The sequence below is a fragment of the Sceloporus undulatus genome, chromosome 5, assembly GCF_019175285.1.
Source record: "Sceloporus undulatus isolate JIND9_A2432 ecotype Alabama chromosome 5, SceUnd_v1.1, whole genome shotgun sequence".
In the NCBI taxonomy this organism is placed as follows: Eukaryota; Metazoa; Chordata; class Lepidosauria; order Squamata; family Phrynosomatidae; genus Sceloporus; species Sceloporus undulatus.
Window position 1 is genome coordinate 10880727 of NC_056526.1, and position 13090 is coordinate 10893816.

General features: G+C 40.2%; 1 protein-coding gene across 2 annotated transcripts in view; it reads right to left on the bottom strand.

The window, feature by feature from the left end:
- Positions 1 to 13090, bottom strand: part of USP6NL (USP6 N-terminal like) — a 681049-nt gene that overhangs the window by 16286 nt on the left and 651673 nt on the right. Inside the window, exons 4-10 of one of the 2 annotated variants that reach the window (XM_042469870.1) lie at positions 12634 to 12743; positions 10953 to 11001; positions 9466 to 9586; positions 7622 to 7716; positions 6085 to 6150; positions 5870 to 5969; positions 4288 to 4440 (exon numbers count right to left, since the gene is read on the bottom strand). In XM_042469870.1, coding sequence (XP_042325804.1) covers positions 4288 to 4440; positions 5870 to 5969; positions 6085 to 6150; positions 7622 to 7716; positions 9466 to 9586; positions 10953 to 11001; positions 12634 to 12743 — 694 coding nt within the window. Of the gene's footprint in view, positions 1 to 4287; positions 4441 to 5869; positions 5970 to 6084; positions 6151 to 7621; positions 7717 to 9463; positions 9588 to 10952; positions 11002 to 12633; positions 12744 to 13090 lie in introns of those variants that run through there. The other variant, XM_042469871.1, reaches the window with a different exon arrangement.

The following is a 13090-nucleotide window of genomic DNA, read 5'->3' on the forward strand; positions in this document are numbered from 1 at the left end:
AGTGTTTCCATTATGGCCCAATGAATTTCAGAGAAAAGTGGAAATCTTTAATCGGGGAATTTATGGAGCTCTTTGCCCGTTCTTCTTCCCCTATTTGCCCAGCAGAAGACATCCTATTCTGGCTAGGAAAGCCTTTTAAGATTTATGTGTCTCCCTTTTATAAAACTAACAGCTCTTTTCTCTGTGCTGGAATCAGTTGTTGAGCAGCTCTTTCTGCCCACAACACTAGAAACACAGATGCTGTAACAAAGCAATTTAAGGTCTTCGCTTCAATGTCTGTAAAAACAAAAAACACCTCCAAGTCTTCTGCAAACTGGTAATGAAGTCAGACCACAAGCTCTTCCAGTCCATCTCATTCTGGAGAGGAATTTAGAAGAAATCAAGGCAGAGTACCCTATAAATTCTCATCCAGATGGACTGCTATTTTGTTCTAATGCTGTGCAAAATTATCATCTCTGGATAACAGACCAAAGCATGCCCAATTGGCTCCAGAAATCCTAAGCAAGCTAAACAAAACATACCAGATGGAGACTTCCACCATGTTTAATTAGCTTTCCAATTTACACAAAACGAGAAGTGCCTGAATTATCTGTAAAATGGAGAGGCTAGGCCTGCCATCTCTTTCCAGACAGATTTTCAGCCATAACTTTTAAGATATAATTACAAGTTGGGGCAAGAGTATGGAGCAGGAGGAGACATGGCTCCACTCTACCATTTGTAGCCTCACTCTATAATTTGATAACATGTTTACTCATAAGAAAACCCCAGAATCTTCAAAATGGCTTACTACCTGGTTAGCACACACAGCATTGCAATCTGTGACAGGGCTTATAATTTCTAATCCCCCAAAGACAATGTCACTCCTGTTGTTTTTCAAGAGTAACATCTTACTTATTCCTCATGAATACTGAGTAGTGCAAACTTCAAGGTTACTTACTTCCCCCACCCACAAAAAAGAAATGCTCCTGAAACACAAATAAAAGCTACTCCCTATGTAAAATAAAAATCAAAATCTAGCAGTGATATTATTATAAAAATGTTTTAAAAGTAATGACGCTAGTCCTTGTTACAAAATAAAACAAATATTTCTGATGTAAGAATTTTTCATTTTGTTAGACACTAAGAACAGTGAATGTCTTAAGTGTTAGGTGCTTAAAATTTAACAACACAGGAAACCATAGAAGAAAAGCATGGAGACATATCTCTTCTATGCAGATCAGGAAAGTATGCATTACCCATCATTTGTGTGCTTTATTCTTACAACAGCTCTGTAAGATAAGTGGGGGGAAAGAAGAGGCAAAAGCCACTTCTAGGCATGGCACTGAGGTTTCCCCAACCCTGGTTTCCTTCCAAACAACAGCAGGAGTTGAGTGCCTACGTCTAGAATCCTTTCTTCTCCTCCCTGCCCTGCTGCATCACTTCTGTAAGAAACTTGGGCACAGATTTTTATTCTAACTAATTCTGTAAAACAGCTTTCAATTGAACTTAGGGCTTACGTTTGAGAACCTTCAAGTCATTCCCTTGGACCAGTGGTTCTCAAAAGGGAGGTATGCATACCTTTGGTCAGCGACAGAACTAGTCTTGGTGGACCGTGGGGTTTTCATTACTAAGAATTTACTCTTTCACAATGCCCTTGTCCTCCCATAAGTGTGACAAGGCATCTCCTACTGGCTCTGTCTGCAATGGATTACCCAACTCTTTTGCCATGTTAGTGGTAACTCTGGGCAATTGATATTTCTCCTAGCCTCCTGTCTCCAGCCAACCAGCAATGGTCCCTGTCCCTCCTCTGTGCCCCATTGTTAGAACACATTCTGAATTATAAACAGTACCTGTAAATATACACACAATCCTCTTCTAAATACTGGGTTTTTCATTTCTCTCCTAGGTTCTTAGACAGGGGAAACGATGGGACACAAGACACATTTTGTATCCTAGACACTCCAACATGCCTGTTATGAGAATGCAAACACTAAAGGCTGCATTGGCTGAAAAGCATCCTTGCCCCCAAGATCTCTTGTTCTCTCCTCTCTCATCCTTTGTTCCTCTTCTCTATAGTGAAACAGCCTAATGCTTTTCCTAACTATCTAATCCGCTGACCTTGTCACGGATGTGCCAAAGGGAGCCTTAGCTTGCAAGCAGAGCTCCTCAATGAGCTCTCTTGAGACAGGATTAACCCTCTGCTTGCTTGAGAAGAGGCTTCACACCTCCAGCAACGGCATGGAATCGAGACAGACAAGGCACATCACAGTGAGGTAATGTCTGGAAAACACAGAGCAGGAGCTCGGTGACAAATAGCAATGCCTGAAGACAGCGATTAGAAAAACAAGAATGAACAGCGGGTGGGGAGATACGGGCTCAAAGGCTGATGAAATTCAGATGAAGAACAAATGAGACATCCATTCTGAGCTAAAGAGAGAGAAGACAGATCGGATGGACTTTGTGGGATGAAGTGTTGTGCAACTGTTTGGGGAGAAAGAAAATCCCCATTTAAGGGTTAAAAAAATCTCTTGAGTAGGACATCTTATGCATAGACATCCTAAGACATAAAATTGAGAGGGTGGGGCCTGGTGGATCTCTCTTAGTGGAAGAAAAGCGCTGAGGAATCAGAAATCCCTCCTGTCTCTGAGGAATATGAAACTGGCCCATGGTTGCTGCTCACTTTTGTTGCTTCCAGAACATCTTAAAAGTTCCCTCTCTGCTTCAGTCAATACTTGCTGTGGAGCTTTGATCTGGACACTAAATGAGTTTTGCAGGGGGATAGACAGTACAACTATCTTCCTCCTGCAGGAAGCTCTAGGATGAAGTCTTAGTCACCTGTATTACAAGGGCTACTGAGAGACTGGAGAAAGGGACAAATGGAGTGAGGATAAGAAAAAGTTTAAAACAGGGGGGATTAAGAAATGGGAGCTAAGGGGATACTGGTGTGTGTGAGGAAGAAATCGTAGGAGATAAGAGGGAAGGGCTTTCCTTTTACAGTTCACCCCCAACACACACCAGAGCATATACAAGAACATCATTTTTAAAGGTCCCAACTGTATTAGTACTAATTATATTGCTACTGTGAATGAGTGTTTATTCTTAGTGCTTGCAAAATCTTTCCTGTTCAAAATCCCAGTCTTACACACTTGTCCCCAAGAGGAAAAGGCAAGGCAAGAGGATAAAAATGGTGTGCTTGTACAGAGTGGCACTAATTAAAACAAATTAAACTAGGGAAAAACTGCGAACTTTCAGAACGGAAAGAGCCAAAAAATAAAAAAAAATTAAAAGGTGCTGGGAGGGGATGTCTCATGTAGTTCCATACTGGGAACAATACCTGATGGAAAATAGGGCAGACAGTTATCAATAATGTCAAACTGTTAAACTGTATCATTTTTCAAAATATGTGAGTATTTAATCTAATGCAGCTCCAACATGCACCCTGCACAATTTCCTCTCCATCTTTCAGAAGAAGAATTGGTATCTAACATCTCTGCTCACTCTCTCATGCCACACTGATAGAAAAATCAGACAGACCACTCTCATGGTGAAGAACCAAACTGAAGGGTAAAATTCAATTCCTGCTCCCAGCTTGCAAAACACAGTTTCTCCACTGAGTGGTACAAACATTCCTACATGAGTGCAGGGCACTGGGTGGGGAAAGCTAATAATCCAGGAAACCTCCTCCTTGTCTCCTCTGGCTTTCAGCAAGCATTGATAAGTCTGGAGAATAGCATCTCTGACAGCTACTTTTCACTCATGGCTCAAAATTGTTTTCTGGGGCCTCCCATCAAGTGGTGTAAACTACCAACATTTTAGGCATGTGGCTTTCATTCTGTCAACAACAAGAACATGCAGACTTAGCTTCTCTGCCTTCCTGGATGTGTCAAGAAACATGATGACATGCAGCCTATGTTTTGTTTTGTTTTTTTAAAAAAGGAATGTACATTCTGTCTGACGAACCATACAGATTTCTCTACCCTGGTCAGGTACAGATAACAGCTTAAGGATGAATGGCACTATTTACCTAGTCAGCATCCTACCACTGAATACAGGTGTGTTTCAGGAGGACAAAAATCATACTTGCTCTTCCAAGGAACCTTTCTAAAATGGGAGCACAAATGGATGTGCTCTTTGGGAAATAATGATGACTGCTGAGGATAGGATACAAATGCACTAAGGCCCCTGCATATTTCCTGCAATGAACTCAATGTTTGCAATATCTGCCACAGAGATGTGGCTCAGACATAACAAAGGGGGCAACATGGTCTAACAGCTTCCACTGCAGTCTAACTGTATGAAGTTATGTACCTGCTGCCGGGAGGTCCAGCTTTGCTCGCTTCAGCTCTGCCATGGAACTCTGGAGCTGGTCTATTACGAAGTCATCTTCAAAGAAGAAATCTTTGGCAAGTGTCTCCTGAAGAAATTCTACAAGTTCTTCCATTTGCAATTTCATCAGATGTTCTAGGACAGCAAAAGAGAATACAATTTGTGGAAGACTAGGAAAACAAGTAAAAATGTGTGTGTGTGCACACGCATACCTTCAAGGCATCTGTCAACTTATGACAACCCCATCCATTTCATAGGTATTCCTTAGGCAAGGAATACTCAAAAGATCCTTTCTCTGAAATACAGCCTACAGTACCTTGAAATCAAAGCTATCAATTTTTTTTCTAAAGAAGCCAAAGATATTCTTTACAAATATACAGACGTTAATTCAGATCTATTTATTAGTTACATTTATATCCCACTTTTTTTTCCAGGAAGTGCAAAGCAGCATACATAATTCTCTCCTTCACCACTTTACCTATACAAGATACCTGGTGAGCAAGCCAGGTTGACAGCAAATGAATGGGTCCACAGCATTTGTTTGGCACAGTGTTTAGACATGCTGTGCCAAAGAATTGCAGTAAAAATGCTGCCACCACAGCAATAGCAGGGGTTTGCTGGCTCCAAAAGAAGTGGCTTTCTGCCGCTTCTTTGGAGCCAGCAAATCACTGGATTGGGGCCATGACATGCAGTTGCTGCAGCCCCAATCGAGCAAAGGAGTGACGGCAAGCCGCTCCTTTGGGGCCATCTGGAGGGCTATGCAACCCCCCCCCCCTTTTCCAGTTCAAGCAGATCCTGCTTTGTGTCACTGCTGAGCTATTCTCCTTATCCCTTGAGAGTCCTATTTGAATTTGAATAGCTTCATTAATTCTGTTGGTTCAATGTGAGGACAGCCACCAAATTAATCCACTGAAATCTAACTACTGTATATACTCTACTGTAACTCAGCCTCATGTATAAATTGAGGGCAGGTTTTAGAGCCAAAATTATGAAGTTTTATATGACTTGTGGATACATTGAGGGTAAAACCTAGGGGCATGTAACAAAGGATGTAAAGGGTGAAGCAAAGGAAATCAATGCCGAAGAACTTATTCCAGCAGGCATAACTGTTTGTACTCACAGTAAAGGCTGGATGGATGAGAGAGTAGAAGGGGTTCAATCCTTCCAGGATAGATTATATTCTTGCCTTTCACCAGGAGATAGTTCCATTTTTTATTAAGAGTTAAAGTACAGTACTTTACATTGACCCATGGATAAGTCGACTCAGATTTTTGGGGTCTTTTTAAACTAAAATTTCTAGACTTATACACAAGTATACAGTATGTCTATTGTAGCTTCTTCTTATACATGACAATCTTCACAATACTTAACTTACTGTACCTTTCTAGAGACAAATATCCACAACACTTTCCCCCTAAGCTAAACAAGAACAAATAGAGGAAAAGCACCAATATTTTCTGAAGAAAATCCAAAGAATATCGAACATTTTAAAAAGAAACATTGTTTCCATTTGGCAGCTGATCACTTCATACAACAATTTAAAAGACCAAGGTGGAGCTTTTACTTCTGTGCAGCTTCAGGATGGTGTAAGACATTGCAGTGAGAACACGTTCTCCTTCAAGTATGTAGATATCCCAGATCCTGAGGGTTAACCTAAAGGGAGTCTGCAAAAAGAGAACCATTTCATTGTGTAAGAAGAAAACAAACGACTCAGGTTTTGCCCCAAAATATTGAATCTGGATGAGAAGAACTTGGGGGAATCAAACTGAGAACACTCACACGGTCAAGGAAGCACTGGAAAAACCACTTCATTGTGTAAAAGCTTGTGTGGATCTCCTGGGAGTCCTGCCAAAATGAAACAGTTTATGAACCTTAAGGCAGAATGAATAAAGCCTCATGCCATCTGGCATCCAAGAAATAATTAACTCAACACTAAAGGGCAATGTAAATTTACACTGATCTCATAGGAACTGTACCTTCCTCACTCCAGACAAACATGCCCTGCTTAGGGAACAGCCTTAGCTGATTACCTACAATGGAAACTAGGTATGAAAAGTGCATCATACACTAAATTAGAGGATGGGCAAAGTGTGGCCCATGGGTGACAAGCAGTTCTCTGTAAGAAAGGGTTTAGTAAGTAGTGCTGTGACTAAGGAACTTTTCGGCAACCCCACAATGGACACTTGCATCCTAACGGGGCTCTCCTGAGCTATTCTAGCCTGTCCTAAGAAACTGAAGAACAGACAAAATTGCCCACTTACATAAATATACCCAATGTCACTGAAATCCATGAAACAAACAGTGTATTTGCATAGCAGCCTGGCTTAGGCTGCATCAGCACTGCAGAAATAATGCAGTTTGACACCACTTTAATGGCCATGGCTCAATGCTATGGAATTCTGGGAATTGCAGTTTGTTGTGGCACCAATACTCTCTAACAGAGATGGATAAGTGTCAACAAAACTACAAGTCACAGAATTTCATTGTATTGAGCCATGACAGTTAACGTGGTGTCAAACTGGATTATTTCTGCAGTGTGGATGCAGCTAGGGTGACTTGGAAGTATCTCATTCATAGGTTCACTATAAGCTGAAGTTGACTTGACAGCAGTTAACAACAACAAAACCTTCTTAATAACTGGAATCTCTAGTCTGCAGCCTATGGCTACTGTTGATCCAATTTCTAACAAGTTTATATCTAGAGAGTTCAGGCCAAAGCCCTTGAAACAGAAAAAGAATGTACTGTATTTCCAAATAGCAAAACACTTTATGTTTTACAATCTCCCAGTTACAACTAGCAAAATGCCAGGTTGAAATCTTGCATGAAACTGGGAGCACGTTCAGTCCTAGTAAAAATCAATAATACTGTTGTGTGAATGTGCACAAGAATGCCCAGTGAGCATGTTATAGTGAGCCTCCTGCTAAGAGCTGCTCAGCTCCAGAGCTGTCCGTATATTGCTCTGGGCAGACACAAGACTCCAGTGTTTGAACCACAGAGACTAAAAGAAGGCCAGTACTCTGAAGATCTAAGGAATCTAAACAAAAGCATGTCAATCCCTGTGTTGGGGAGGGAGGGGGATCAAATTTGTGAAACACTAATCTATTTCCTAGTCTCAGTTAGGAGATGAGAAATGCTGCATTATGAATATTGAAACATATCTGGAAAGAACCAGATTGAAGAAGCCTGGTAAAGAAAAACTCCACAGGATCTCTAAACACTAATATGAGCACATTAGTTAAGCATTAAATTCCACACTGGATCTTCTACCCATGAATAATACTCTTCGTCAACTTCACATGTGATAACTTTTACTTACAAAATGCTGTTTAAGTTTAGACAAAAATTTCTTCATTATTTTTTCATGGTGCTCTTGAAACCTCAACAGCTTAGGAAAACCAGGAATAAAAAAACCTAGAGCATAGGAGAATAAAAAAAGAAACAAAGAAAGAAAAGAAATACTGTTAGGAACCCATAAAATATGTTTGGAACATTTGAAACTTGCTAGCTTTCAAATGAATAAAATCTCCAAATAGTTAAACAAATTAAGAACTGTACTGTGAAATGAATGCAGCACTATCTAGTCTCATGAAAGCTGGTAGGACACACACGTAGGGCTTCAGACTTTTACACAACAGCTATTCAGTTGCAGTGTTAAATAATGGCTTGGCATTTTCATGAGAAAGCATGAAATGCAAACTCATTCACTCTCTCCTGCTCTCTCACACAGAGATCAGAAAATTCCAGGATATCATAATGTGTGGTTCCATCACAATCTGCAAGGCTGATCATTTGTTAAGTGCAGGTTTCTAATCTCTTACAAGGAAGGGGAAGAGAGAGCAAATACTTCTGGGACCATTCTTTTAATGTTCAATGGAGGTGGGTAATTTCAGATCAAGGAGCAATTTTGCAGCCCCTCTCAGATCCCACTGCAGGTTGGCCTTCCACTTCAGCAGCATGGCAACAACCAGAAATGTTTTTTCTCCATATCCAGTTTTTAAAATCATTAGTTTCACATTGGAGGAAAAATACACTTCCCAGAGGGTTCCATGGGTTTCTAAAACAATAAGGCTGCCTTGTTCTAAGGCAAAATGCATGTTCGGTATCTGCCATATTGCTGAAATTTGGTGGCGAGAGGCCTGGGAGCAAGAAAAAAAAAATCTGGAGAGAGGCCATGGGTGTTGTCCATACCTATACTCAATCATGTTTTTGTTGTTGTGTGCCTTCAAGTCATTTGCAATTTATGTCAACCCCAAGGTAGATGTATCATGGGGTTTTCTTGGCATGGTTTGTTCAGAGGGGCTTGTTTTTGCCCTCCTCTGAGGCCGAGAGAGTGATTTGTCAAAGGCTACTCAGTGGGTTTCCATGACCAAGTGAGGATTCAAACCCTGATTTTCCAGAGTTCTAGTTCAACACTCAAACCATTACACCACCTGGCTCTCACTGCTCAATCACAACTTGATGTTATATATAAACAACCACAAGAGGCAAAAGAGATATTAAACAGCAGTTGTGTCCCAATCATATGAACAAAGATGAAGGCAGGACTCCCCACCTCCCCCACCCCCGCCCCCACACACACACTCAACATACATGGCTCAAGAGGCAACATCTCGTGGCAGCTAATGTTACTGACACTGAACACTAAAATGTATTCTAGCTGCTGGAAGTTACCAACTAAATCTTTAATGATCTTTAGGTATTTATAAACATATCCATAAGAATAAATGCAAACACTGCATGTTCCACGTAGACAATGGACTGACAATGCTCAGAAATATGTTAGGACAAGCATACGCTATACATTTTTGATTTAGCTTGGAAATCAACCTTTTAATCCTGGTGTTCAATTTCAAGAATGGATTCAAATCAAAGCTAATTTACACAATCACGTGGCTTGTAGTAGCCCCTTGAAGTTGCTGTAATAGTCGTCTTCCTAACCAGAGGTCATGTGCTGAGCTCAACTCTTTTCACACCATTACAATGTCCCTCTAAGAAGTTGAGATTAATTATCCTGTATGTTGCAGGATTTAAAGACAATATTCTATGCCCACCAATCTGAGATATTATGAAGCCAATCCTGCCCTCAAAGAGATCTGTACAAAAGTAATAGCTGGGTTAGTATTAAATGGCACCTGTATAACAAGTTCTGAAGTGGCATACCATGCATAGCATGCTTGGGTCCTGACAGCAGTTTCACCAGGGCCCAGAAGGCATCTTCTTCGTTCATATACATAAGGAGCAAAGCTGTGATCTGGCTCATTCCCTGACAATAACCAACCTCCTGAGGGGAAAAAATAGTTAGGCAAAGAAGAAAAAGTTTATGAGCTTGCAAGAAAAACAAAAAGAAGAACCTTGCACAAGTAAAATGGCAGGAGTGAGCTTTGTAGCATGAACAGAAACTGTTAAAGACAATACAAAGATGACCTAAAGAATTACATCATTGTGAATCTCCTCTCTAGCTACAGAAGAGAAAAGAAAGGAAAAAAGCATTTGGTACAAGTACTGCTGCTGCAGGAAGGGCTATTAAGCTTTAAGCCTTTGCCTTCGAAGTTTGATAAGCTTTTATATACCTGGTGGTCTAATGGGGTTAGGAAACTGTGGGAGGCTAGAGTGCCACATTAGGTCTCTAGGTGATCTTTGAGGACATACCCTCACCCCCACCAAAAAAACCCCCAAAACCCCCCCCCCCAATCATTTCTGGTTTACCTCTGGATTATTTTTTTTTAAAGGCCTTTCCTGGGCCTAAAATGGGGTGGGTGGGTGAGTGGTGAAAAAGCTCACCATGCTCCCTAGAGGGCATTTTGTTAAGCATCACAAAAATATTTTTGACCTGCTAGGCCTTTGTTGCCACAAAAATGGCCCTGGGGGATAGCATGCGGGCAGTGGACTGCACTTTGCCCACCGCTGATCTAAGTGGTGCATGTTTCTTATCTAAACTTTCCATTGGCAACTACCCATTCAACTTGTTCAATCCATTTAAAAATTTATACAGCCCTCAAATAAGGGGCATTCATTTTAAGAAGGGATACCCAGGACCCCTAATGTGAACAGACAACTACTTAACTCAGTGAGATTTATCTTTTTGAGTAGGAATATATAGGGCTGCACTATTGCAGCAGTAAAAGAGCTGGACGCCAATCCATGAAAACATATGTTATAATAAATTCAATTTGTCTTTATGATGCCGTGGGGCATTTTGTCCATTGTGATGCAACACATGTACAGGAATGAAGAGCAAAGGAACTAGACACAATTTCTCCACCACAGTTATCATTAATAACTTTCTGTTCCAGTATCTCATCTCTTTTCCCATACTACCCCTTTCCCTATATTTCTTTGCAAATCCTGGTTAATAGGTTGTTGTTTTTTACTGATATTGTCACACTTTTCTCCCAGTGAGTTTCCAATCTTCAGTTTTAGACAACAAATCCAAAAATATATGTTTTGGCATCATCGTGTCATGAATGAGCAACACATTCTTTAGATTTGCTAGATGAAATGGGAAATACCCCAGCTGTAGTCAAAGACAGAATTAAGCCTCTTTAAGCCCACTGATTCCATTTTTGCCCTTTAGAACTTCTGCTTCCCTATATACAGCCACAACAAATGAATGTATGTATCCATACATGTACACACAAATGGCTTACCGTATTATACACAGAATATGCAGCTAAAACATGGAATAGAGATTGCTGCCTGAAGGGGAGAGAGAAAGTAAAGTAAACCTGCTAAGAATACATATTAAAATTCATCAGAATACCACCACAAACACAGTCAATCTCAATGGATTCTGGGCACTAGTATTTAGATGGGAGATCACCAGGAAATACCAGGTATCTTCAGACAGGGTAAGGAAAACCTCTACCTGAAAGCCTGGACAACCACTGCCAGTCAGAGTTGATAATACTGAATGGGCAAATGGTCTGACTCAGTATAGGGAGGGAATACTAAATTCCTCAAGTGACTGGTGACTATACCAATATTTGATACATATTTCATGTCTGCATAACCTGGCAAAATAACAAATAGACTGTATACTTTTAACAATGAGAAATGAAGCCCTCTATAGGCAAGGGAATCAGCCACCCTGCCTTCATTGTGTTAAACTAATTTCAATTTAGTTTTAAGCCTAATTTTAAAAATAAGTTCACAGTAGACAGGAGAAGAACAAGCCAAATCTACTGCAATAGTCTAAAAAAGAGTTTCCTTATACTAACATGCATCTCATGTAGTATTTATGTTTACAAGGCTAAAGGCTCTGTAGTCAGGCCAGTTTGGTTTCCTCTGCAGCATAACATGACATGCGGATTGCTTTTAGAACATAGTGCTTAATGTGAAATAAACTGGAGTAGATAAGCCTAATGAGGCATTTTATTACACAGCCTTTGCTTCCCTTCCCATGAAAGGCTAGTCCTAAGTTTGTGTTTTACATAATGAGAAACATGATGAAAACACACTTTATGGGCATGAGGCTTATGCACTGGCCCAGTGAGTCTAGACTCTAGAGGGGTTCTACTGTGCATGAAGAAATAGATTTTAGAGATTTTAGACATGAGTTGCACAAGGAAGAAGTCTATGTACTGTAATTACTGTTACAAGTTGAACCTACAGCAAACGTTGCAGCTTGGAATACAGCTATTCAGGTTGCTGGTCACTCCACTCCATTCCTTCTTCCTTCCCTACACACACTAACCATTTATTTCAACAACAATAACACAATTTAATAATTCATGTCCTTATGTGTGTGATATATTAATTTAAAAAGACATTAATTTAAAAAGACATTTAAAATCATGGTTAATGTTTTCTTTTGGATAAGGGTGGGAAACTTGGCACTCAAGATGTTGGACTCCCAACTTCCATCAGCCCTAGCCAGTTTATGGCCAATGGTAAGAAATGATGGAAAATGCTTTTCAACAAAATTTGGAGGGCCTTATGGGAAATGGAAGAGGGTTTAGCAAATATATTTGCTGTGTTTTAAATGTCACCATTTAAAAGCTCTGACATATTTTGCCAGATTATGCTCTGCTTATATTTCTTCTACAGTATATGGAAATCAAATGCAAAACCTGAACTTTCATGATTTCATTAGAAATTTCTGAGAGTCAAAGTGGTATCCATGTGAAGATCTGCTGCAGTAGGGACACAACATTGGAGGAAATGGAATCTCAATTGTTCTCCCTTACTGTTTTAGAAGTCAGCAAGGGTGCTGAAGGGAGTTTAGGAAGACAGAATTCTGCCACACTTTAAGTCTTTTGATATTCTGAGGATATAAAGTTATGAAATACTACAAACTGAACAATAAGGATAGATTTTTGTTTTACTTACTTAACTCCATATCTGTCTCTGAACATGATATGATCTCGATACGTCCGATTCACATCAAGATCAATCTGTCTGATGTCTGGAGAGCTCCCTCTTGCTTGAGTTTTTAAGGTCTAGGAAGGCAAAAGAATGTGTAAACAAGTGTAGCTTCCCATCATAACCTCACTGTTTATTATAAATTTCTTAAACCACTGTGATCTGCAAATGACAGAGATACTCGAGGCCTCAGGTGAGCCACTTGCAAGGTCAGGATGGCGGTGTTTTTTTCACTGCCTCAGCCTTACCTTCCATGTTATTCATGCTGAGTTTTATGGATGACTGCAAAATGTACAAGTTCTCTAACTTGTGTAACTGAAAGAGCTTTTGCATGCAACACAATGGCAAATCCGTTGCCTTTTAGCATTCCACATATACCCACAATTTATCCAAAAGTACATTTCAGCTTTCATAATGCTTCATA